This window comes from Myotis brandtii, unplaced genomic scaffold (genome assembly GCF_000412655.1).
Source record: "Myotis brandtii unplaced genomic scaffold, ASM41265v1 scaffold704, whole genome shotgun sequence".
In the NCBI taxonomy this organism is placed as follows: Eukaryota; Metazoa; Chordata; class Mammalia; order Chiroptera; family Vespertilionidae; genus Myotis; species Myotis brandtii.
In genome coordinates, this window is record NW_005370762.1 from 495,169 (window position 1) to 521,511 (window position 26,343).

Sequence of the window (26,343 nt, forward strand, 5' to 3'; positions counted from 1 at the left end):
ACTTCAATTAATTAATTACTCCTCATTTCTGTCACTGAGGACTGTAATTAATGTATTAACTTGACCCCTGGGGCACGGGATGGGAGTAATTGGAGTTGGCCACCTACTACTTTTCCCTCAAAATGAGGAAGCATTGCTCTTCCCAGGCTTGACCACTGTAAGCATGTCATGTCCTAGCCCTCTCCCTGCCATGTGAGAAGACAGAGGCCAAGCAGGCAGGAGCCTCCCGGCCCAGGAAATGTGAGCTGGGTTCACAGCCATGACTCAGCCTGCCGAGAACTCAGTCCATAAGCCGGGAGGCTCCCTCAGGAAATGTGGAGGTCCGCTGGCACAGGGGATGAAGGAGGGAGAGTCAGGGACCATTTTCCCAAAGAGCAAAGTCACCTGGTTCCATCAGCCTCAGAAAATTCTGCTCAGTAAGCATCCCATTTGCTGTCACCAACCTATATCCAGAGTATGTACTTGCTCTCTCATTACTTTGAAAGCCAGTCCATCCCACCAGCCTGGGTGCTCCTCAAGGCAGGCCCTGAATTCTGTCTGCAACCCCAGTGATGGAAGCACAGGGGTTGGGGTGGAGGAATGGATGTAGAGAAGGAAAAGGCCTGCCCCTTGCCTCCAGGGCTCATCATCTTTTGAAGGAGACAGACACCTACCTAAATGACAGACACAAATTCCGAGCACTGAGCTCTAACACAGCGCTTCTCAACCTGTGGGTCGCGACCCCTTTGGCGGTCGAACGACCCTTTCACAGGGGTCGCCTAAGACCATCCTGCATATCAGATATTTACATTACAATTCATAACAGTAGCAACATTACAGTTATGAAGTAGCAACAAAAATAATTTTATGGTTGGGTCACAACATGAGGAACTGTATTTAAAGGGCCAGAAGGTTGAGAACCACTGGTCTAACAGATGTGCAGTCCTGGGCTGGCTGAAGAAGTGATGGAATGGTGGGACAGTGGAGCTAGGCAGCAGGAAGGAGGGGAGACGGGATCTGAGGAAGCTCCTGGAGGGTTGAGTCTGGCTTCCAAGAGGGGAAGGAATTGTAGCTGGCAGCCAGGAGGAAGGATATTCTAGGCCGAGGGCCCCATGTGTGCAAAGGCGTGGAGACAGGTGGGCAGGCAGGCTGGCGTTGAATATAATAGGATAGAGAAAAGAGGGTGGAGCTGAGACAGGACAAGTAACAACAGATGTGAGGAGGTGCAGGGCCATTTGATAGTCCTGGGGTTCTGTGCATCTCAGATCCAGTATCATAGGGACCCCCCAGGGGGTCTCCTTATAGATTCCCGCTGAATAAGGCTGAGGTGGAGCCTGAAGGGCTAATGTCCAATAAGCTCCAGAGAATGCTGATGCCAGCAGCTCTGTGGTTCGGAGCCACACTTTGAGTGGCAAAGCTTTAGGCAATATGGAGCCATTGACATATTTTGAGCAGGGACATGATTGCAATCTAATTTGCTTCTTGGAAAATTCACCTGAAAGCTGTGATGCTTCAGCAGGGTAGAGGAGTGCAGGCAGGAGAGAGATTTATGTATCTATCTCCAGCACCTAGGATGTGGAGATATAGATATGTGGCTCATAACAGGTAATCAATTGATACATGTATAGAATAAATTAGCCATTTATGATAGACTTTTATAAGTTTAAAAAAGAGAGAAATGAATGAGTCAAGTCATCCAAGCTAAGCCAATATATCTATATATATAAAAGCCTAAGCGACCGAACGACCAAACGACTGGTTGACCAGTCACTATGACGTGCACTGACCACCAGGGGGCAGACGCTCAATGCAGGAGCTGCCCCCTGGTGGTCAGTGTGCTCCCACAGCAGGAGCGCCGCTCAGCTGACCTATGGGCACCAGACGCAGGGCTCACAGCTGGTAAGTGTCACTGTGGCGGCGTGAGCCTCTCCTGATCGGGACTGACTGGGCGGGAGCCCGAGGCAGGCACAGCGGGTCTGGGATGAGTGGGAGCGGCAGGCAGGAGCAGCAGGTAGTGTTGAACTGCCAGTTTTGGCCCAATCCCTGCAGGCCATGCCGAAGGACCCCACCGGTGCACGAATCTGTGCAGCGGGCCTCTAGTATTACATAAAACACTCCTTCAGGCCGAGAGATTGAGAATATGTCTTAACACAGTGGTTTTCTGACTTGTTTTTGGCCAAGGATCGGATTCATTAAATAAAATCCTGAATGGAGATCCAACATGTGAATCAGATAAGGACAATTCCATGCCTGGTTGACCCAGGGGTTGGGTGCCTGGCACCTGACACCCTGCTCCTTCCCCTTTCCCCCTCCCATGCCTGGCAGGTCCCCACTGCCTCCCCTAGGCTCCCCCAAGAGAGCCCTGGGGAAGCTTCCAGCCCAACGCCTCCCTGCTGCCAGGCAGCCTGAAGTTCCACAGGATCTTAGATGGGCGTTATCTGTTTCCAGCTCAGTTTCCCCCATGAGACAGGGCAGTCCTTCAGGTTAGGGCCACGAAACAAGACCATCTCGGAATCTTTATGCCCAACCCAAGGCCCTGGTCAAATGAGGGGCTCGGGGAAGGATAGGGGGCAGAGGTGGACAGGTGAGCCAGCAAGTCCCAAGGGAAGGGCTTGAGTTCCCAGAACCCCAGACACATGATCCTGTCCCTCCCAAGCAGCACAACAGGTGGGCAGCGGAGACATGCAGGGGATGGAGCTGAGACTGTGGAGTCAGGCAATCCTGGGTTCAGATCCCCACTCAAGCCCTGACTGTCTGTGGAACTTAGGTAAGTCCTGAGCTTCTCCGGGCCGTGGCTTCTCAGCCATAAACTAGGAATAATTACCAGTCCTCTCTGTGGAGGGTTGTAATACAGAACCCGGGCGTTACTGGATGCAAGCGTAGCTTTCTAACCTGCACATCCGTCTTCAGTGCTGCCGTTGCCAGCTCACACCACCTTCCTTCTGCACCAGTGTCTGCATGTTGTATTTAAGCAGGAAACATCAGTCACGCTGACAAATCTCCTTGCCCCCGGGCAGTGTTCCTAACCAGTTAGAGGTTTGGCATTTATTCTCAACTGCTTGTTGTTGTATTTTTCAATATTTAAATATCATCAGCCTGAGTGCTCCTGCAGGTTTGTAGCCCGAGTCCTGCACCAGCAGGTGTTCCAGGCGGGAGCTGGGGCTGAGGGAAGGGATGTTAGGCGTCTGAACATTGGGATCCAGTTCCAGCTCTGCTCTTTGCCAGCTGGGTGACCTCGGACTCATCGCTTCACTTGTCGGAGCCTTCATGTCCTCAACGAGAGTAAGAAATATTTGCACCGTGAGTCACGGTTTCCAAGCCACATCCACCTGCTTCTGTGACACTCCAGCCTCTGAGTATAACGGACCTCATCACCTCTGTGATATCCTCGAGAAATTGAGACTGTCCGTGTGGGGCTCAGAGTCCCAGTGCCCTTAGAAATCCTTGCCCCTTCTGAGCCTCAGTTCATATAAAATGGCAACTGTCTGGCCAACAAGCATCATCGGGCACATACCAGGTGCCCAGTGAAACAAGAGCTGCTATTTGTATTCGTCATTTGTATATCATTGACATTTGCCTGGGGTCACAAAGCCAGGTCTCAAAAACAGCTCTCCTGAGCCGGAACCCCGACTCCTGCCTGCCTGCACACCTCGCTGGAGTCATGAGGCTCTAAGTAAGACCTACTTCTCAGAGCAAGGGCAGCTGGATCGGCAGTGCTGTGCCCACTGTGATGCCAGGTCCAAGGAAGGCCCTCGCATGATGTTTTCTCAGTGCAGCCCCCGGCCTCTCCCCATGGGAAGGAAAATTCAATTGCTTGACATAGACTGGCAATTTTAAGCCTGGACCTTTTCTAGGTTGTTCCACAAATTATTCTGCAGGCCCTTTCCATTTGCTTCTTAGCTGAAGGCTCAGATTTAAACACGCTTCTCTTGCACTCATGGGATGGGAAGGGAGGAAAAGGCAGCAGGCTCCTCCCCTCGACCCTCACCCCCATCAGGCTGAGAGGCACACATTCTGGAAGGTCAGGCAGATGTGGGGGCTCCAGCCTTCTGGCCAATCTGTGGGGCCCAGCCCTCCTGGGGCTAATCCCTGCTTTGTGATGCTCCCTTGGAGCAGGCACAGAGCCCAAGTTAATTAAAACCCGCTCTTTGAAGAGGGTTCAGGTTTCCCAGAAAGCAGGGGCCTGCGCAGTGACTGACCATTGCGTAGGTCATCCCTTCCCCCTTCCGGGGACTGCTCGCCTCTCCTCCCCCACTGACCAGGACGCTGGTCTGGGAAGTCTCCGTCACACGTTCCCCCTCTAGGGCCCCAGCCCACCATGTGGGTCCCCAGAGAGGCAGGATGGCAGGGACACAAATAACACCCCATCTTACAGCTGAGGAAAGTGAGGCCTGGAATGCCTTGCCCATGGCTCACACATAGTAAATGCAGGGCTGAGAGTCTAAGTCAGTGGTTCTCAATCTTCTGGCCCTTTAAATACAGTTCCTCCTGTTGTGACCCAACCATAAAATTATTTTCGTTGCTACTTCATAACTGTAATGTTGCTACTGTTATGAATCGTAATGTAAATATCTGATATGCAGGATGGTCTTAGGCGACCCCTGTGAAAGGGTCGTTCGACCGCCAAAGGGGTCGTGACCCACAGATTGAGAACCGCTGGTCTAAGTGGAGCAAACCTGTTCAAAGATAGTATCTTTTCTATTTTTCTGGGACAAGAACTAAATTCTTACCCTGCATCCCAGCCCAGATCTGGGCATATAGTAGGCTCCTAGTAAATATTCACTCAGTGGCTAAATGAATGAATAAATGATGCTATGCAGGGATATTCAGGTCTTAATGCAATGGTCTGAGTGGGGTGTGGGAACCCAGAACTGCATCTGGGCCAGAATCAAATTACATAATAATAATAATAATAGCCAAGTGGTAAGCCTGCTCTAAGTACTTTGCACATATTAACTCATTCAATCCTCCCAACAACCCTATCTGTCAGGCACAATTACTATCTGCCCTTTAGATAGAGGGGTGGAGAGGTTAGATGACCTGCCCAGGACACGCAGCTGGGAGTGACAGAGCTGGGATTAGAACCCTGGCTACCCTGCTGCAGAGTTGACGCTCTTGGCTGCTGTGCACTGCTTTCTCCCCACCTGGATGTCCTCCTCTGTCAGCTGGAGGTGCGATGACCTGCAGTCTGCTTGCCTCACAGCATCCCCGTGTCTCGGTGACTTTGGAAATGTGAAAGGGCTTTACATTAGAATCGTCGCACCCGACAAATCTGGGTTGTGTTGTTGCTGGTGAGCAGCGGCAGGCGGGTCCTGCATACCGTAACCCTCAGGGTCCAGCCCTGGAGAGGAGCGGGCAGCCCCACTCCACTTCCTCTCCTGGCTGGAGTAGCTTCAAAGACTGGTACAGTTAACAACCCAAAAAAGGCAGAATTAATGGAGTGACAGGCAGCGTTTTTAATGAAAACAGATTGGGGACTACAATCAAGAGAACAAAGTGAGGTCTGGCTGGGAAGTCAGACTGCTGTGACCCAGGTGTAACATTAGCCAGCAAAGGGCCAAGGGCCAGGGCTTCCCCACAGAGAAGACAGGCTCAGGGCCCCTTTAAATATGAGAGGCAGCTGCGGCCGCCAAGCCCCCCATCGGAGCCCAGCCGGGCACTTGGGCAGATTGGCGGAGCATGACGCCTATCCTCTCCTGGCGGCTGCTGGGAAGGCAAACAGAGCCTTCTCAGCTGGAGGCTGGAGTCCCGGGGGCCCAGAGTGGTTAAGGGCTTTGGAGAATGTCACCTCTGTGTAGCGAGCATCAGGGGAGGACCGGGTGCATGGAAGGGGCACCTGGAAAGGGAGGATGCAGAGCGAGGCGCGTGCTCTGCTAGGCCCACACACTGAGGAACCCGAGGCCTGGCCCTGGGCCGAGGGCAGGGCTGTTCACTGGGCCTGTGTTTGCTTGGTGGTTTTGTGCTAGATGGAGGGTGCCCCCAGGGGGATGTGGGGATGGATGGTACACGTCCTCGTGCAGTTTGTAGTGACAGGCATCTCTGATCCAGGCACCGAGGCTCACATGCAGCCCACTTCTGCTCCAGCGGGGAGCTCGGTTTGATTGGAGTCCTCTGAGCATGGGGATTGGCATTCCTTACACATGTGAAATTCATCCAGCAACAGTCCCTCCTAACTGAGGGGTAGTTATTCATTTCCTCATCTGTCTCCCCTCGGGATGCACGGAGAATTTAAGGCAGATCTTTGCACTTAGAGTCAAAAGACCTAGACTGCATCTACGACCGGCCTCTTGCTAGCTGTGTGGCTTTGAAATGAGGCACTCTACCTCTCTGGACATCAGTCTCTACCTAATATACGATCACGACACAGCCCCTCAGAGGTGTTCGTTCATTTATGCAGTCGGTTGGTCATTATTTATTAACTGCCTACTATTTGCAAGGCTGGAAGTTTGAGATTCGATGCTGAAACAAGATGAACATGACCCCATCTTCCCAGGGCTTAGAGCATAAAAGTGAGCAACTACTTAAACATAAATATGACATGAACATGATGTTGATAAGTTCCCCAAAAGAGAGGCACAGGGTGGTGGATTAAATTGCACAATAATATGGGAGAAATGTATAAACTCTGAGGTACTATTTAAACGTTAGGCGTTACTCTTATTGTCCTCATAACATTCCCTCTTATTTTTTAAGGTGCTATCATGATCTGAGCCTCAGTTTCCTCATCTATGACATAGAAATTATAATAATACCTGTATCAGTTAGCCTTTCTATGTAACATATCCCTGTAAAACATAGTGGCTTAAAATGGCCATTTATTGGCTCTTACAGTGTCCACTGGACTCATGTAGCTACACTCTATGGGGGCCTGGTTGGCTCAGCCCTGTGTCTACAGCAACAAGCTGGCCAGGCTGGTTCTCTTTATATGATGGATATTTTCCAAAAATAGCAAGAGCAGGCAAGCCCAAATACCCCAGGGTTTTTCATGTCTCTGATTCGTGTTTGCTGATGTTCTCTTTGCCCCTTGGCCAATGCAGGGCACGTGGCCAACCTTGGAGTCAGTGAGTGTGGGAGACTGCACAATAGTGTGGGTACAGGGAGGTGATATTGCTACAGCAACCCACCACCATCCCTAACTTCCAGGGTTGTCCAGAGGATTCTGTAATAGAAACATGATGCTCCCCTGGTGATGTATATCAGTATTAGTGCCTGATGTAGCAGATGGTTAAGAATTGGTAGGTGAATGTGAATCTCAGCAGCTTGCTACCTTAATGTCTTTATTTCCCCTTATATGCTCAGTGGTTGAGCGTTGATCCGTGCACCAGGAGGTAGCTAGTTCGTTTCCTGGTCCAGGCACATGCCCAGGTTTCAGGCTTGATCCCCAGCAGGGGACATTCAGGAGGCAGCTTATCAATGTTGTTTCTCTCTCATTGATGTTTCTCTCCGTCTCTCTCCCCCCACCCCGCCCTCTTCTTTCTCTAAAATCAATAAAAACATTTTTATTCGTTTTTAAAAAAGACATTGCACAGGAAATAGTGATAAGCAATTGGCCAAAAACAGCATGTGAAGTATGGCATCATCGCTAGAAATCATAAGATGCCACAGCAGTAACTGATAATGAGACTGTTATCAAACTCCGGTTTCCGACCCTGGTGTTTTAAAGAGTGACATTGACCAAAGGGAACTTTTCCAGAGAATGATGACTGGGTGGAAGCTAGGCGTGTAAGAACTGAATCAGGAGAAGGCACTGAAATATTTATCCTGAATAATAATATAACAATTGCCTCTGTTGTATATTAAATTTTTCTTTATGTGTCAAGCATAGAGTTAAACATTTCCATCGACCACCTCATTTAAACTTTAAGACAACGCTGAAAAATGGGGTAGTTATGATCCCCATTTTACAGATGAGGAATCTGAGTTTCAAAGCGTTTATTTGTTCAAGGTTGCACTGGAAGTCATAATACAGTGGGGCCTTGACTTACGAGTTTAATTCGTTCTGAGACCAAGCTCGTTAAGGAGCTCGTTAACTCAAATTACTCTATCAACTCAATGCAAAAAAATCGGTGGAGAGACAGCTGGTATCTCAAAAAACTCGTTAGTTGGGACACTCGTAAGTCAAGGCCCCACTGTATGTTCAAGATTCAAACCAAAATCTGCCAGACTCAAAAAACCTATTTTTTTTAATTGAAACTTTTATTGAGATCATTGTAGTTCACAAGCAGTTGTAAACTATATTACAGAGATATCCTGGAAACATTTTACCCACTTTTCCCATTACTGACACTTGGAAAAATGATAGTAAAAGAGCAGATTACAACCAGAGTATGAACATTGTTAAACACCAATCATCTTATTCTGATGTCCCCATTTTTACTTGTACTTATGTGTGTGTTTACTTTTATAGTATTTTATTGCCTGTAACTTAGTGTATCCAGTCAAGATAGTAACCATTTTCCTCACAAGTACCCCTCACACTGCCCTTTGTCACCCCACCTCCTTCCCACCTGTGCCCCATTAGCAGCAACTAATCTGTTCTCCATTTCTAAAACCTTGTCATTTTGAAAATGTTCTATGGAATCATATAGTCTGTAACCTTTTGCAATTGGCTTTTTTTCACTCAGCGAAGTTCCCCGGAGATTCATTTGTATTGTTAATTCATTTCTTTTTATCACTGAGTAGTATTCCATGGTATTCCACCATTTATTTAACCATTCACCTGTTGAAGGACATCTGGACGGATTCCAGTTTTTAGCTATTACAAGTAAGGCTCGCCATGAACATTGTTCAGGTTTTTGTGCGAACATAAATTTTCATTTCTGAGGGATAAATGCCAGGAGTGCAATGGCTAGGTTGTACAGTAATTGCATGTTTAAATTTATAGGAAACTGCCAAACTGTTTTCCAGCGAGGCCGAACTATTTTATATTCCCACCAGAAGTGCATGGGTGATCCAGTTTCCCTGGTCCTTGCAAGCATTCGGAGCTACCCCTGTTCTTTATTTTAGCCTTTGTGGTGGGCATGTGGTGATATTGTGGCTTTCAGTTGCATTTCCCTGAGGATCGGTGATGCTTTTCACGTGCTTATTTGCCATCGGTCCTCAGGGGTGAAATATCAGTTACATCTTTTGGCCATTTTCTAATTGGATTGTTTGGGCTTCTTTACTGTTGCGTTTTGAGGGCTCTTCATATAGTTCTAGAGCAGTGGTTCTCAACCTTCCTAATGCCGCGACCCTTTAATACAGTTCCTCATGTTGTGGTGACCCCCAATTTCATTGTGACAAATTGAACATAATTAAAGCATAGTGATTAATCACAAAAACAATATGTAATTATATATGTGTTTTCCGATGGTCTTAGGCGACCCCTGTGAAAGGGTAGTTTGACCCCCAAAGGGGTCGAGACCCACAGGTAGAACCGCTGGTCTAGAAGATGCTAGACCTCGGTTGTTTATGGGTTTGCAAATATTTCCTCCCACTTTGTACCTTGTCTTTTCATCTTCTCCACAGACTCTTTCACAGAGCATACGTTTGAATTTGGGTGAGGTCCTGTTCATTGATTTCTCCTTTTTGGGTTGTGCCTTTGATGTGAAGCTTGTTTTTTGTTTATTTGTTTACCACTGTGCTTCACCATTTCACGGAGCCAGGGGAGGAAATATTTTGTCCTGGGGAGGAGGAGTCAGGTGTATTTGGGAGGTTTTAAGGCAGAGTTAGGGCCAGTGGGAAGGCTCTTGAAGGAAGCGAATTCCAGCTCATTGTCAGAAGGAACTGTCTAAGGCAGGAGTGGGGAATGTCTAGCCTGAGGGGTGTATATGGCCCACAAAATCATTTGGTCTGACCCTATCAAGGCATTAGGGGTGAGTTAATTAAATGTTTGACCAACTATAACAGGCTAATTTTTAAGTTGATAACTTTGTATGGCCCATGAATGATGTTATAAATATCCAAATGGGCCTTGGTAGAAAAAAAGGTTCCCCACCCCTGGTGTAAGGCCAAGCTTAGAGGACGAAATGTGTTAGGAGTAAGCCCACTGCCAATGGAGGCCAAGCAGAGGCTGGCTGGTGTCTGTGCAGACTCACAGAGGGAGCCCAATTGTCTGATGGGGCTTGAGCGACTGTGTCCTTTATGTTCCTGTCTAACTCTAATAATCTAGGCAGTGGTATCTGAATTACCCAAGAGAATTGGCATGTCTAACAAATAGATCCCTCAGAAACTGTCTAGGTGAGAAATGTAGACAGACTTTGAGTAACTAAACATCAGACTGCTTCCAGGATGGGGCAGGTTGAACTAGACTCAACAGGAGGTGGCCAGCAGAGCCACAGGTCTGCAATTGTCCTAGAGATATGACCCACAGAGGCCAAAGGCTTGAGAAGGCCCAGTCTCAGGGGCCGGGCCAGCTCTTTGCTCCCTCTCCCCATCCTGGGGGCCAGCCACATGGCTGCCTGTCCCACCTCCACCCCAGTAGCCTCTTCTTTTCTCAGATTGCCAAGGAGAAGCACTTCCTTTACAGCACTTAGGAGACTTAATTACCGATGGTGAAGTCCTTTGAGGCCTTGGATGAAAGAGATGGGAGCAGTGCAGGGCTTGATTAGGCATGTAGAACCCTGGGCACAATTAGCTCCGTGAGAGGCTGGCCCTGCCTTTATCTGTCTCCAGTTCTGTGTGACTTACAGCAGCTAATTATTGAAATAAAAATCGCCTGACCACCCAGCTGCTGGAAGGAGGGCCCTAATATCTATTAAGTCTGCCTTTAATTATTGGAAATGGCGGCAGTTTTAGGCAATTAGGGTTTTCCCATCATTATGAGCCTTTTTCTCAACTTCTTTGAGGCTAGAGTACACAGAGATGGGAGTGCAAGTCTGCCAGCGCCACTGCGCCCTCCCTGGCTCTCCTCCTGGACGTCCCTTTCTGGGACGCCTTGGCCAACAGGCTCTGTCTGCTGCCAGGACCCCTCTTGGCACCTCCCCAAGATGCTCTGTAATCATTGCCCCTCTCAGAACTCCTGGTTCTTGACAGAGCACTTGTGGGTGTGTATACATGTGTGCATGTGTATGTGTGTGTATGTATGTTTGGGGACATAAAGGCAGTCCTCAGGCATGGATTACATATGAGCCCCCCCCATGCCACCCCATGTTGCAGGAGAGAAAACTGAGATCATGAAAGGAAACAGCAGGAAAATGGTGGCTCTTGGTCTGCACTTGCCGGATGTGGCTGTCAGCAAGTCACAGCCTCCAAGCCTCTCCTCTCTACAAACACAGAACCCTGAGCCATTCTGCAAGAGCACAAGCAGTTGCTACCTTCACAAATCTGGGGAGGCTTGAGTGAACTGAGGGAGTTAGCGTTACCACTAAGACTCTCACCATTCACAGAAGCCTTAAATGAATGCCTGCTCCCTGTGGCGCCAGGGGTCCCCTCTGGCTCTTTCTCATCACCCTCCACCCCTCACAGAGTGGAAGTGTAATGCGGGAGCCCCTGGTAATTGCAGATCAAGCTCTGGCCATAGTAGGAGATGTGCAATTAATCAGCCCAACTATCTCTTCCCTCCCTCTGATTATCTCATAACATGGTCCCGGAATAAGCCCATAGAAAGTTAGAAATCTGTGTGGAATTGGTGCTCTAATAGCCTTGACTTCGGGCTTGACCTTGAAATGGGTTTTCTAGGGAGAAGGAAAGGGAACCCTGTCGGTGGGGGCTGAACTGGGGAAGACCATGGCTCAAGGTGCCGTTCATGAAGACACTCAGTCCCAGCAGACAAACCGCTCAGGCAGAGGCCCCCCCATGACTGTGCTTCCAAAAACACTGTGTTGGGTGCAGGGGAGAGAGGTGCATGGAGGCTGTTCCTACTGCACCAAGAGGTTCCCAGTGATTCTAGCCAACCTTCCTTTCCCTGTCCCCTGGCTAACTCCTGCCCAGCCTCAGCTCAGATGTCACCTCCTCCAGGTGGCCTTTGCTGGTGTCCTCTCTCTACCCCTAGACCATCTGTGTCCATTACCCTCTTGTGTTCCCTGTGCTGGGACCACCTGTAGATGTGTCTGTCCCTCTGACTACAGTTGGCCCAACCTTTTGTCCTCAAATCTCACCCTGGCTCTTTCAAAGCCTTCTTAGATGGGAAGGAGGGAGCAAGGGTGGATGAATTCATGGAAAGGCCACTGAAAAGGCAAGACTTGAAAATTATAGGAGTGCGGTTCAGTCTGACAAGAAGACTGAAGGACACACAGACTGGCCTGCCATTAGTCTTGAAGGGCCATTGGACTGAGACCCCCAGGAGCAGAGCCGCAGCCTGCAGAAGGAAGCTAAAAAGAGGCTGCTTCCCATGTCGGGAAGCACAGTCAGAGCTGTCCCTGGAGGTAGGGAAGTCCCCAGCTTTCGATATGGTTGACCAACCTGCTCGGTGTGACTCAGCAGTTGAGCACTGACCTATGAACCAGGAAGTCAGGGTTTGATTCCCAGTCAGGGCACATACCGGGTTTGCAGGCTCCGTCCCCAGTGGTGGGCGTGCAGACAGCCAATGGATGATTCTCTCTCGTCATTGATGTTTCTATCTCTCCTTTCCTCTCTGAAATTTTAAGAAAAAAAAAAAGATATGGTTGACCAATTAGTAAGGATGGGACCAACGGGGTTCAAACATCGATGGTGCATGAACCAGCTGGCCTTTGGTGGTGCTTTCAGTCATACAGTAAAAAGCACATTTCCTGACACTAAGATGCCACCATTGGTAAAGGGAGTCATTGGCTGGTACATGGCTTCGGGGCGGGGAGGGGGGGGGGAGAAGAATGAAGACAGATTGAAGAATCTGAAATACACAGCCCTCGTGCTGCCTCATGTTGGCTGAGGGCCTGTTGTCCCTGGTCCTGTGTGCGTTCAGCCCTTTGAGGGGCCAGGGCAGCTCCGGGGAGAGCTCTCCCAGCTCAGGATCAGAGGGGTAGCACCGTACAGCAACCGCCTGCCCTTCCACGCCTGGCCTGTGACAAGCCCTCCACAGAAGGGCGCGATGGCTCCTGTAGGCACCATCTGTCACCTGCCTGCCAGCTGCTGATTAGGGAAGTCCCCACAGCCCGGCTGGGCACAAGGCCACATTCCACCACGAGCCCAAGAAGGCCCTTTCCCTGGCCACAGTGCCGCCTTCCTGTGCAGGGCACACTCTGAAAAGCCTCTGTAAAAGCATTCCTCCCTAAGCTGGGTCAGGTGCTGACTCGGTGCACCGGAGGACTTAATACTGCTGAGAAGCAAAAGGAAAGGTCACATACAACATTGAAGCAAATCAGAATAAGGGATGACCTGGGTCTGGTTAACAGCTTGAGCCTTGGGGTCATATGGACCCAGGCTCTGCACTTCCTTGCTGCAGTCTTCTGGGCAAGCTATTAGCCTCGCTAAATCCTGGGCTTTTTCATCTAGAAAACGAGGTTTTAGGGTTTAGGGGTGTGGTGAGGATTAAATGAGGTAGTGCATGTAAAGACCTTGCTGTTATCCACCATTATTATAACTACTGTCTCCCTGTTTAAAAATGCGAGGATTTCCCTAAAGTGACAGGGCCAGAGAAATGTACAACATGGAGTACAGTCAACATGGCATATTGTGCGAACTTGAGCATCACTTAGTGCTACTCTGAACCTCAGTTTCCAAGTCTGTAAAGTGGGTATAATGACACCTACATCTCTGGTTTATACACAGCCCAACACAGCACCTGGGACAGAACAGGTACAGAACAGGTGCTCCCGCCACCCCTGGCATTCACCTTCATATCGCACTGGAATTTAAAACAAAGGACTTCGAAGGACTAAGGCAACAAAAAAATGTATAATGATTTGAGAGAGAGAGAGAGGAGAAGAGAGAAGAGAAAGATACTTATATTTTACAGAAGACATTTTTATCTCTGAAATATTTATGGGCTCTTTTTGACACAAATAACTAAAAATATCACCGTGTGCTTATGTTAAGGAAAACTTATAAACCTTAGTGCAGTAGAAATTCAGTCCATTTCTTGGTTCGTCAACAGCCGTTTCTGAGGTTTCCAGGAAGCTCAGGGTGGTAACAGCCCCCATCCCCCCCAGGGGCTTTGGCAGGGGCAGGGGTGCCTCACAGTGCTGTACATCTGATGAAGTCTCTCCAAGAAAGTCCCAGGCCCTGGCTCCTCATAAATACTGCAAGGAAGGGCCCAAGTGTGCTTCTTGAGTTTCTCCCCGCACACCACAAGCTTTGGTCCCCATCTGCCCTCCTCTCCTCAGTCCCACACATTCTTCCAGGCCAGATCCTGCCGCCCCGTCAGAGCCCTGAGAAACAGCTGGACCACAGGCTCCCCGGGGACCTCAAGATCAAGGCTGTCTGCCACGTGCGCGCCGGCATGTTATTGTCCACTCATGTTCTAATCCTTCTTGGAGAGTCCTCTTCTTTCTCCCAGGCGGCTCACTCCTCGCCTCTCAGGCTCTGGCTTGAACCTCTCCCCTCCCTGGAGCCTGGACTTGAGGAGTAGCTGGGCCCGTCTGTCCCCACATTCTCTCACACCTCGGCTTCCCTCCATGCCGATATCTGGAGAAGTGTTCTCAAAGGCTAGATTGGCAACCCATCCATCATTCTGTTTCAGTAGAATAGAGTCCAGTAGAAAATCTCAGATTTCACTCTTGAGGAAAAGTTAGGCTAGTTTTTGAAATGTTTGTTTTAGTTGGAAATGTGTAGACGTGTGTGTGTATTGGATTGGGAAAGCAATGTCTTCTTGCTGTAGGTCAGAGAAATCAGAAGGCCACTGGTTTCAGCTTCTTTTCTCTCCTTACCCCAGAACTGCCTGGCTGGCCCACTGTCACCTGGCATCCTTTGGTCATGGTGCGGATGTCACTTTCTCTGGGCAGTGGACCCTGGTTGTCTCCTGGCCTCTGGCCCACCCACCGGGCCTGGCTTAGGGCCTGTGGGACCTTCTCCTGCTTCTCTCCCTTGTGTGACTCGCCCAGTGTCTTTCTGAAACTCCAAGGAGTAGCAAGCTATTGGTCTTATCCACAGAGGCCTCACACAAGACTTGGAACAGCAGGGCAGGCCGAGGTGTTGTGGGGAGGGAGGGGAGGACGAGGGGGCCTCAGTGTGTTACCCCTGCACACCTTCCACAGCACTTAGGACAGAAAAGGCCCTTGGCCATTATTTACCCAATGAGTTCAGCTATGGTACTAGGTGGGGAATACCTTTCTCCAGGTTTAAACATTTTCTTCTGGTTCAGATCCAGACCCTGACATGTGATCTAGAGCAAGTCCCCTTCTCTTTGAACTCGTTATCTCATTTGTAAAATAAAATATAAAATAAGAGGGTGATATCTGACTGCCTAGTTGTGGTAGGGATTAGAAACGATCTATACAAAGTACCCGGCACATGAGTAGGTATTCCATTAGCAGTGGTTGTTTTATTGTTATTGCCTCTTTCCCCATCAGAAATGGCACCCTGACCACTGTCAGCACTCCGTGTCTCCCAGGCCTCTCCACATTCACACTCCTGTTCAAACCTTCCAGAGCCACTGGAGTCCAGCTCCATGTAAAGAAAAATAACAAACAACCCAAAATGCGGATGTCACCCGAGGATATTTTTCCCATTGATTTTTAGAGAGAATGGAAGGGAGGGGGAGAGACAGAGCAAAACATCAATGTGAGAGAGACACATCAATTTGTTGCCTCTCCCATGCCTGCAACTGAGGTACATGCCCTTGACCAGAATTGAACCCGGGACCCTTCAGTCCGCAGGCCAACCTTCTATCCACTGAGCCAAACCAGCTAGGACCAAAACGTGGATTTTAGAATGACTGGGTCAGGTCCCAGTGCTGTCACTCGCTGGCTGTGTGACCTTGATCAGTCCGCTGGGTCATTCAGCCTGCGCTCTAAAACAGGAAGTACCAGTAACCAGTGAACGTTCTCATGGGGCTGTGTGAAAGCACAGGGCACAGTGCTCAGTGCACACCTTTCTCCCCTTCTCTTGTCCCAGGTCCTCTCCCTCCCCATAGACAGACCAAAAATGACCCCGTGTCAGTATGTGGAGAAACCTGTGAAACTGCAATTCATGCTTTACCAGAGCTCCCAGCCTTGTTCCCTGTGGCTGACACCTGAACACACAGTGAGCTGCTCCTGTAGCACTGTGTCTGCTCATCGCTGGGCCCAGCGCCCAGCACCCAGCACAAACTGGTCTGTAACAGGTGGTGGAAATGAACTCCTCTCTGAAGCCACCCCTTGAGAGCAGGCCAGGGTCTCACGCATCTCACACGGGTGGTCTGTGCCAGCATCCCCCCCTCCCCTGTGGGGGCTACATGCCCTTTGTCTTGGTTGTCAACTTCAGCAGGAGCCCCAGTCGGACCCTCCAGCTTAGCCTGAGGCCTGCAGTGGCTGAGCTGCTAGGCATGTCCTTCAGGTATGTGTTGGCAACTTAGCTTCCCAGAACATACTCAGCTGCTTGATTTACTCTATGATTAAAGCAGTTATAAAATTTGATGGTTAGAAATAACAAAGCAATAAAGATGATGATGGTGGCATTGGTAGTAATAACTCTCCAACCCCATGCGCCTAGAGGTATAATGTGCATTACAGTTTACAAAGCATCTGACAAACCCAGCGCCCTGGGGTGAGGGGCTGGCCCAGGGCCACACAGCCAGAACATGGCTGGAGCCGACCAACTCCTCACCTGGGACGCATTGTGCATGGCAGAGGGCTGTGGGAGGGGAGATTTGGCAATGGGTGGATCCAGCTCTTGATTCAGTTCTGAATTCATGGTTTTAAACCAGTTATTTAACTTCTCTAAGCTTTAGGTTCTTCATCACTAAAATGGGACCAATACACAGACTAGGAGTGGTGACAACTAAATGAGATCATCTATCCAGAACACTGTGCTCAGGGCCTAGCCTGTGGTAAACTCTGAGTAAGTGATCGCTGTTGGTGTCATTAGTTTGATGACAATGATGATGATCATCATCATAATTACTGACAGTGAAGCAGAAAGCAAGAGGCGAAGCTGCATCATAGGTCAGGATCCCCCAGGAAACAGAATTCACCCCAGATGGTTTCAATGAACAGACGTTAATAAAGAGACACAGGTGTGGGTAAGTGAAGGCAGCCAACCAGGATGGTGAGACACCCAGGGTCTCCGTGCAACAGGAAACGGGCACCCCTGGGCCCGATCAGGTGAGGGCAGGGAAGGATGTTTGCAGAGCCAGGAAGAGCTGGAGGCCTGGAAGAGGGGCCAGCTGGTGGGAGAGGGAGTGGACGAAGCAGCACTCTCTCCTGGCTTCTCCCCTCCTGCCCCACCTCCTTCAGGAGCCTCCCTTGGGTGAACCCAGTGAACAGCACAGGCAGGGCTCAGTTGAGGATGTTGAGACATGGCAGGCAGCTGGTGGGACAGAAACGGAGAATGGATCTGGGAGAGAGGCAGGTTGGGGTGGCAGGTTGTTCTGTGGGCGGTGAGAGGAAGCAGAGGGAGAATTAGGAAGGGTTGGGTAATGGGTTTAGGCGCAGTGGCCATATGTATCAGGGGCCATATGTTGCAGGGATGTGCATTAGTTAGGAAGGGTTGGGTAATGGGTTTAGGCGCAGTGGGAACCACTTGGTCAGCCGGTAAGGAGCGTCTGACATGTTTAAACACACGTGTACCGGTGCTTCTGCCCCCAGCCCATGTATGGGGTCCCAGGATCTGAGCTGGGCACCCTTTCCAGCACACACCCTCCTGCCAGGGCCTCAGCATCACTGCACTGCAGGCCCTTTTCTCCTGGAGCTCTTCTCCACTGTCACGTCTTACATCCCGACCCATTACCTTCTTTTATTTTTAATCCTCATCTGAGGTTTTCCCCATTGATTTTTAGAGAGAGTGGAAAGGTGGGGAGGAACAGAGAGAAAGAAACACCCATGTGAGAGAGACATACCAATTGGTTGCCTCCCAAACACGCCCCAACTAGGGCCAGAGATCGAGCCTGCAATTGAGATGAATCGAACCCGACACCCTTCAGTCTGAGGGCCATCACTCTAACCACTGAGCAAACCAGTCAGGCCTTGGCCCCTTCTTTCTCTCGCTAATAAAGGCCAAGCTGAGTGTGGACCATGACCAACCTCCCACCTGTTCAAAACACATAAATATTTACTGAATTACTTTATTAAGGCTAAAATGAGGGGGTGGGAGGAGGAAATCACAAGAAAACAGAAACACCAATTAGAAAGGATATATGCACCCCTATGTTCATAGCAGCACAATTTACAATAGCTAAAATTTGGAAACAGCCTAAATGCCCATCAACAGATGAGTGGATTAGAAAACTGTGGTACATCTACACAATGGAATACTACGCTGCTATAAAAAAGAAGGAATTCTTACCATTTGCAGCAGCATGGATGGAACTGGAGAGCATTCTGTTAAGTGAAATAAGCCAGGCAGTGAAATAAAAATACCACATGAACTCACTCATTTATGGATAATAAGGAGCATATAACCTGATGAACAAAAAGATAGATACAGAGGCAGAGAAGCATCAAACAGACTGTCAAAGTACAATGGGAAGGCTGGGGAGTGTTGCGGGGGAGGTAAGAGATCACCAAAGGACTTATATGCATGCATATAAGCATAACCAATGGACACAAGACACTGGGGGGGGAGGGGCTGAGGGCATGTGCTGAAAAGGAGACATTTTGGGGTCAATGGGGGAGGGGGGGAAGGAGACATATGTACTACTATTTGTAATACTTTAAACAATAAAATAAAATTTAAAAAAATAAAATGGGGAGCATCAAAGGAAACAGGAGCATGGCGATTGTCCTCCGCGCTTCTGCTTTGTGGCAGGGAAGCCATGAGTTTCTGGACTGCATTCTTCATCGTTTGTAGTTACTTAGTCTTTGCCTTGAAGCCGATGTCTTTGGTCAACAGGCACACACTGATAAGACAGTCACCCACCAAGTTAACAGCCGGAATGAACACGCTCAGCCTATGAACACGTTTCCCGGGGGTGTTCCTTCTCCAGTTATAACTGACACCAAGCTGGAGACTTCTAAAGTGCGCCTTTTAAAAATAAAATGTGGGGTTTTCCTGATGATAATGCGGCTAACATCTATTCAGCACCCATTATGTATCAGGGGCCATATGTTGCAGGGATGTGCATTAATTCATTTAATCCTCCAAACAACCCCAAGAGGTCGGTGCTATTTTACAGATGAGGACGCTGAAGCACAGAGTGGTTCAGTAACTTGTCCTAGGTCACACAGCTGCTAGGTGGGGGCATATACTTCAAACCCAGGCTGCCTTTAAAAAGAATGCATCTGAGCAATGCATTTAATTCTGTCTTAGATGTATCTAATACATATTTATCTAAGTTGAACCACCAATATTTTATATTACTTAAGATTGGTAAGAAGAAATGAAGTTTATTCATTTATTTACTCAGCTGGCATTTCATGAGTTCATGGATGCCAGGCCTGCCTCCAGGAACTGCTGTCTGGGGGAGAGGCAGGCATCTAGTTAGGTAGATAGTCTATGATGGAACCACATGCACAGAGGGGCAGAGATCACAGAATTCGTGTCCAGAAAGTGGCTCAGTGAGTGGAAGTGAGACGGGCCAGACACAAGAGCATTTGGACTGAGAACTGGAATTCACCCTAAAGGCTCTGCAGGGCTGCTAGGGGGGCAGAAGGAGGGCTCTGGCCTGATCTGGGCTTAGGGAATGCATCTGGCACAGCATGAAAAGGCAATACTTTCTAGCAGTTACGTGGCAAGTTCAACCGCCTCGGTCAGAACTGTGGCTCCACCACTCAGAAACTGTGCAACCGTGGGCAGGTCCTTCACCTCGCAATCTCTCATCTGAAAATTGCAGATGATCATAGTGCCTGCGTCACAGGATTAAAGTGAGGATTCTAATGTTACCATTAAGGAGAGGGCCTTTGGCATCCTAGGAGGGAAGAGAGCATCTTCAGGCCAAAGGGATGTCTCAGATGTCCACGATTAAAGGCAGAACTTGGAAACCACTAGTTCCCTGACCAAAATGACTCGTCCTTGTGTTTTGTTTGGCCTGTAGAGTATTTTGAAATTAAAAATAATAAGTCCAATTTCCCAGCTTGTCTTAAAAACTCACAAGACACTCTGCACTCCTACGTGGCAGCATTGGCAGGCACTGGGTGGCACTGCCCTCGTGGACAGGCCCCCTCCCTGTCTGTCAGAGGCCCGGCCTCCACAGGGAGACCCCAGGTGGCCCCGTAGACCACACTCTCACTCTGTGGCTTCTCCGTACGACAGCCACCCAGCAGAATGTGTGTGTACCCGTTTCTCTGGACAGTGGGACACAATATGAAAGAACTGAGAGGCTGTGTGTCAAGAACGGAAGAGCTCTCATCACACGTTATGCAGGACATTCTGCTTTCCTTCTGTGCTGACCCCTGGCTCTTGTAGGGGCTATGTTTGCTGCCCCCAGAGCCAAAGGAACACATTTGGAAAGAGAAAGAGGGTGTTATGACAGCTTTAAAAAATCCTGGGGTGTCAGTCTAGGGTAAAAAAGGTCAAGATGGGGGAAAGAGGAGAAAGGCAGTGGACAAAGCAGCACCTCTCCTCTCTCCCTCCCACCCATCAGACACCCTGACAACACCCAGATGTATGGGGCAGGCACCGTAGCTCCCCCAGGTGCGAATTGTGCCACTGATGAGACGGCGAGTCTGCAGGTGAGGGAGTCCCCTCTCTGTCTGCGTGGCCATCAGAGCTAGCCCAGCTGGAAGGACACTGTTGTGTAGCAAGAGTGGGAGGAAGGAACAGGAAAAGCTCAGGTTTTAGAGCCAAGCAGACGTGGGTTCAGGGTCTGCCTTTGTTACCACCCCGTGACCTTGAAGTTGGTTCTGAACCTCTGTTTTCTCAGCGGAGAGATGGGGATTGGTTGGCCAGTTAATGAAACCAATGTGTATCAGGTGTGCCAGGATTCGCTGGAGGTGCTAGAACTCAGGAGTGAGCAAAACAGGTAAAGCCCAGGCTTGCACAGAGCTTGCGTATTAGTGGAAGAAAACAAACAATAAGCAAGTAATTAGTCATCTGGTGGTGGCGGTGTAGATTGGTTGTTGATACCTTGGCTCATTGGGTTAAATGTGATCATCTATGCAAAGTGCTTACCGCAGTGTCTGAGTAGAGTCATTCATTCTACAAATTCTTAAGGAGCCGCTCTTCTGGGTCAGGCCCTGTGGCAGCTGGGCATGTGATGGGAACAAGCCCGTGTTCCTGTCCCGGGGGATTAGGAAAACCAGAGCCCTCTGGCCTTCCTTAGCTTTCCTGGCAGGGATCACTGGAGGGGCAGGTTGAGGCACCTTCAAGGTGGAAGGCGGAGGAGCAGAGACAAGATTCATTTTTAGAGGCTCTGGGTGCAAGGCCCCCTGTGGCCTTGGAGGGGTGCTCTCACCCCTCAGAACCAGAGGTCGGTCCCGCAGCGCTGCAGGGTGAATCAATGTCCGAGGCTCAGATGGACCTGGCTGTGGTCTTTGCCTCCTGGGGCCCAAGCTCACGCCCTTTTCTTTGCTTTCCCGGCTCCAGACCGCTCAGCCCTGAGTGAGGCAAGGACCCTGTTCGGAGCGCCGCTACACCAGCTCGTCCGCGGACAGCGAGGAGGGCAAGGCCCCACAGAAGTCCTACAGCTCCAGCGAGACCCTGAAGGCCTATGACCAGGACGCCCGCCTTGCTTACGGCAGCCGCATCAAGGACATGGTGCCGCAGGAGGCCGAGGAGTTCTGCCGCACAGGTGAGAGAGGGCCCGGGCCAGAGCCTGGGGCAGAGCCTGGAACCGAGCCTGGGGCAGGTGTGCACGCAGGTGTGGCCCTGGGCGTGGGCGCAGTGGAGCAGCAGGGCCAGTGAGTGCTGAGTCAACACCAAATCTGCTATTTTGGCACTGGGATCTAGTCAAAGCCTGCCCTGCGGTTCATTCTTAGTTCATTGATTTTCATGCTCACCACTTCCTGGCATAAAGAAGTGGTTAGGAGCGGGGTCCGTTCTTGGGGCTGAGTTCAGAGCCATGGGCTCTCCTCCAAGCCTCACTGCTCAGCTGTCAGATGGGCAGGAGTGGCCTCTCTATTGGGCCGAATTGTTATGAGGACCATTGAGGTGACGTGTTTAAATGGTAAGTGTGATAACACCAAGGAAGTGCTGAGTAAGTCTTGGCCGTTAGTTTTGTTATCTGTTCATATATTTCAACAAACATATCTTAGCACCTTTTGGTATCAAGTACTGCCCTCACCTTGAGAGGAAGCTGTTTCTGAGATGGACCTAAAAACTTCCTAATTTGGGGACTATCCTGGCACCTGATTCCCACTCTTTCATTTCCTACACACAGTGGTCACTAAAGCCTGTCCATCCTGCTCCAGAGTACCTTTCAAATCCCTCGCTCTTCTCCATCCCCTCCGCCACTGGTCCAGTTCAGGCCACTGTCTTCTCTCTGAGAGGATCAGCCACAGCCCCCTTCACCCGGTGCTGCCCCCTGTGGTCTATTCTCTGCACTACAGCTGGGGTGAAGTTGGAAATGACTCCCCATGGCCCTTTGCCTGAGCTCCTTAACCTGGCTTAGTAGGGCTTTCCCCACATTCATTTGTCTTTTGGACTATTTTATCCCCTGCCTCTCCACCTCACCACTCATGCTCTGGGCCCACTGGACTGCTCACTATGTCCACAGCTGCCATGATATGTTCGCCAGCCTGGAGCCTCTGTGATTCCTGCCAATCCCTGAATGCTCCTGCAGCCCTCCCTGGTTCTACCCTGCCCACGTGCCTTCTACTGATAGGGTTAGCCAGGCATGGCGCTGTGTAATTTATATACATCTTGCCTTTGTTATTTAATCCTTACAACAACACTAAGTTGGTTCATTTGCCCAAGATCACAGAGGTAAGAAGAGCTGGACATGGGTGCACGCGTGTGCGTGCGTGCGCGCGCACACACACACATACGCGCATACACACAACATGTGGCCTCCCCCACAGGCCTGGATCCACACAAAGGCTGACTTGTTGGCAAGGTTGCCTCTCAGGTTTGAAAGATGAGGGGTCTTTTCTCTCTCCCAGCTTGTGGTTAAGAGCTCAAACTCAGGCATCAGAAAACCTGGATTTGAATTCTGGCTCTGCTGCTCTTTCTACCCTCAACTCCTTCCCTGAGCAGTGGGATAACTGTGACCCCTCCTATTAGGAGGCTGCTCAGAATGAACAAGGACTGGAAATAAAGCCCTTGACACAGTACCTGGCACGGAGCAGCTGCTTCCTAAACGCTGCCTACTACTAGTTGTCATTGCTGGGTCTCAGTGAGGGGAAGGGACAAGGTGGTACCCAAGCTCCTCTCCAGCTCTGCCCTGCCATGGTTGATAGAGCTCAGGGAGCTCTGCCAGTCCAGCGTGGCCTGGATGCCACCCTGGTGTACGAGGCTGCAGAAGGGGCCCCTTCTTGTCTTTGTAAATAACAAACAAGAAGCATTCTCATCTCATAGGCAGCTGTGAGCATTGCAGTTTATGAAGTACTCTCTCTCCCCTTACCTCTCTGGATCCTCAAAAATCCTGAGGGTAGCAGGTCATAGGTTACCACCCCATTTTACAAACACGAACACAGGCCCAGGTGATGTCACCAGCCTGAGCTTGCACAGCTAGATGTTGAGCAAGGTGGGATGCTCCTCGGGAAAGAGGCCAAAGGGACTTAAAGCAAACAGGAGCACATCTCATGTTTGGTGAAATAAATCATCTAAGCTCACACATCAGAGGGGCCAGGCTGGCTCAATGGGATCGCCGAACCCTTAGAGTCAGCCCTCACCCTGCATTTCTCCAGTCCTGGGATGTCTCAGCTCACTCATATTGACACCGAGTCTGGCTGCTGAAAAGGATATTCAGGGCAAGCCATATGGAAATCAATGCAGCCAGGGATGTTTATTGCAAATAAATTTGATATTTCACTTAATGTAGCAGTCATTCTTCATAATGTGTGACTGGTGTCCCTTGGGAAGGCTGGCCCAGCAGAGCAAGAATACTAGGCAGGGAGAGGGGGCGAGACTGTGAAGCTGGGAGATGCATAGGACAGGGGTGTAGAAAGATCAGAGGGAGCAAACCGGGCACACAGGAAGTGTGGTGTGCAGTGAGGGTGGGAGGCAAACTGGCCTATGGCACATTCAAAACGTTTAACATCTGGTCTGGCCCAGACCCTGGCCACTCAGAATGTCTTACTGGCACTGAACAGCCCAAGCCCCTGCTGTGCCAAGCCTGCTGACATTAACCTTTTAGCAGCTGCATCATGGAGAGACTGGGAGGTGATCTCATCGGGGGTGGGGGCCTTGTAGGGAACAGACTGGAGTGGGCAGAGCAGAGGCTGGGGCACTGGGTATGAGAAGGCTTGGGCATCAGCTATTTACCAGGCAGTATGGGACTGTTTTGTGACTTTATCCTCCTTGCTGGCAAGCACTGCACCCCATCCTGACTAGAAGAGGAGACCCAAGGCCCTCCATTCAGTGTGGCAGAACTTTGTTGGCCCCTGTAAGCACCAGATTTTGTTCTAGGCACAGGGTTTTAGGAATGAGCAAGGAATGGCCCTGTGCCATGAGGTCATCATCGGTGGAGGGGTCAGGCCCTTAACTCTGTGACTGGGGCCACGGACTCTGAGGAGCTCAGAGGAAGGGCAGTGACTTCTGCACAGGGTGTAGGGTTAGGGGAGACTTCACAGAGAAGGTGTCATCTGAGCAGGTCCTTCCTCAAAGGGTGTAGAAGGTTGGGGCTGGTGGGCAAGAGGCAGAAGGAGCTGTTCAGTCAGAGAAAAGGCACAGTGAGCTCAAAGGCCAGAGGGAGTCCTGGGCTGGGGGCCAGGCTCTGATGGGAAGACCCCTCCTAACCAAGCTCACCTGTTTCCTCCCAGGAGCCAACTTCTCCCTTCGTGAGCTGGGGCTGGGTGAGGTGACACCGCCTCATGGGACCCTGTACCGCACAGACATCGGCCTCCCCCACTGCGGCTACTCCATGGGTGCCAGCTCTGATGCCGACATGGAGGCCGACACCGTGCTGTCCCCTGAGCACCCCGTGCGACTGTGGGGCCGGAGCACACGGTCGGGCCGCAGCTCTTGCCTGTCCAGCCGGGCCAACTCCAACCTCACGCTCACCGACACAGAGCATGAGAACACCGAGACCGGTGAGTGGCAGCCTGGCCTGAGCCAGGCACCTGGGCTGCAGGACCGGGGTTTGAATGACACCATTGCTTGGGGCTCTAGTGATGTTGGTGACAATTGCTTTGCTCTTAATGGTCAAAAGTCAAAGCCTCCTGCACAGACACATGTAATACCCACCAAGCGGTGCCATGACAGAGAGTGGATCTCCACTCTTTCTTTCCTGATTAGGCAGGTGCCTCAGAGATGGGGAAGCAGAGGGGCCAGGGACGTGGCTAACCCATCCCCCACAGCTTGTCTGCTAAGGCCTGGCCGCAGGATCCTGCCTGAGCCCTGCTCCTGCAGGCTCCAGCCTCCAGGTGCTCAGCAGTCCTGGGCCATTGCCATGGGCGCTGCCCCACCCCAGCATCTTGTGTTGATCAGAGATGGCTTCCAAACAAACACTCTCATGGTGGGATAACTCAAAACTTGAGGTTTTGCTCTAGTTTTCCCGTATCTGCAAGATTGTGTGGCTGGGCTAGACTCCGTATTCTACTCTCATTTCTTCAGCCCTTTCTTCCAAGGCCTCCTTTCTCTGGTGCAGGAAAGGGTGTCTGGGTTCAGAATGCTCCTCCTTACCATCAGACCTGAGGGGCCCTGAGTTAGGCCTGCCCTGCAGTTTGCTGCTGCTGGGAGTGGGGAGCGGGGGCGGGAGCCTCCCTTTCTCTGGTGCTTTGGGACCCGCCAATTTCTGGGCAGCAAGATACTTGGGTTATTGGTTGCTTTGAAGGCTTCTCGCCATGGTGACAAATGACCCCTTTTCCATAAAGTCATGACAGAGTGAGGTGCACACCACCCACACTATTGTACATTCCCTGAGAGCTGAATCACTGCTGAATTAAGCCTCTGTTGGGTGATAATGACATAGTCAATGAGCCTGAAGAGCCCGGGCCTTTGATAATGGGGTCAGGGAAATGGCTGCCTGCTTCGCCTGGCCTGCACCCTCTCCTGATTATCCATTTCTGCACTGGCCACCACGCTCCAAGCCCCACTGAACTCAGGGAGGATGGGCAAGCAAAGGAGGTGGGCACGAGAATCTAACAGAGAGACCCGGCCTCTGCATCCCTTCCAGACCTAGACACCCCAAACCCAGACACCCCGCAGGCACCCATGCGCTTGCCCACTTTCTCCCAGTTGGGAAGTTAGATTAACAGCTTTGTGATACTTGGGTCTAAATGCTGTCAGTGACTCATACTGACAGTAAATGAGCCATGGGAATGGCTCCCTTTTATCCACTGATGAGGTTGACAG

At 50.4% G+C, this 26,343-nt stretch overlaps 1 protein-coding gene and 1 long non-coding RNA gene across 7 annotated transcripts in view; both read left to right on the forward strand.

The window, feature by feature from the left end:
• Positions 1-21,510, forward strand: part of LOC102254853 — a 212,818-nt gene extending 191,308 nt beyond the window's left edge. Inside the window, exon 4 of the long non-coding RNA XR_314494.1 lies at positions 21,475-21,510. This is a non-coding gene — a long non-coding RNA (uncharacterized LOC102254853). The remainder of the gene's footprint in view (positions 1-21,474) is intronic.
• Positions 21,511-21,514: 4 nt separating this feature from the next.
• The window catches only part of TENM4 (teneurin transmembrane protein 4), a 384,882-nt gene continuing 380,053 nt past the window's right edge, over positions 21,515-26,343 (forward strand). For 4 of the 6 annotated variants that reach the window (XM_014529998.1, XM_014529999.1, XM_014530000.1 and 1 more), the window contains exons 1-2: positions 21,546-21,679; positions 24,810-25,079. In XM_014529998.1, coding sequence (XP_014385484.1) covers positions 21,643-21,679; positions 24,810-25,079 — 307 coding nt within the window. In that variant the 5' untranslated portion in view covers positions 21,546-21,642. Of the gene's footprint in view, positions 21,680-24,809; positions 25,080-26,343 lie in introns of all 6 variants that reach the window. The other 2 variants (XM_005882313.2, XM_014530001.1) reach the window with 2 other exon arrangements.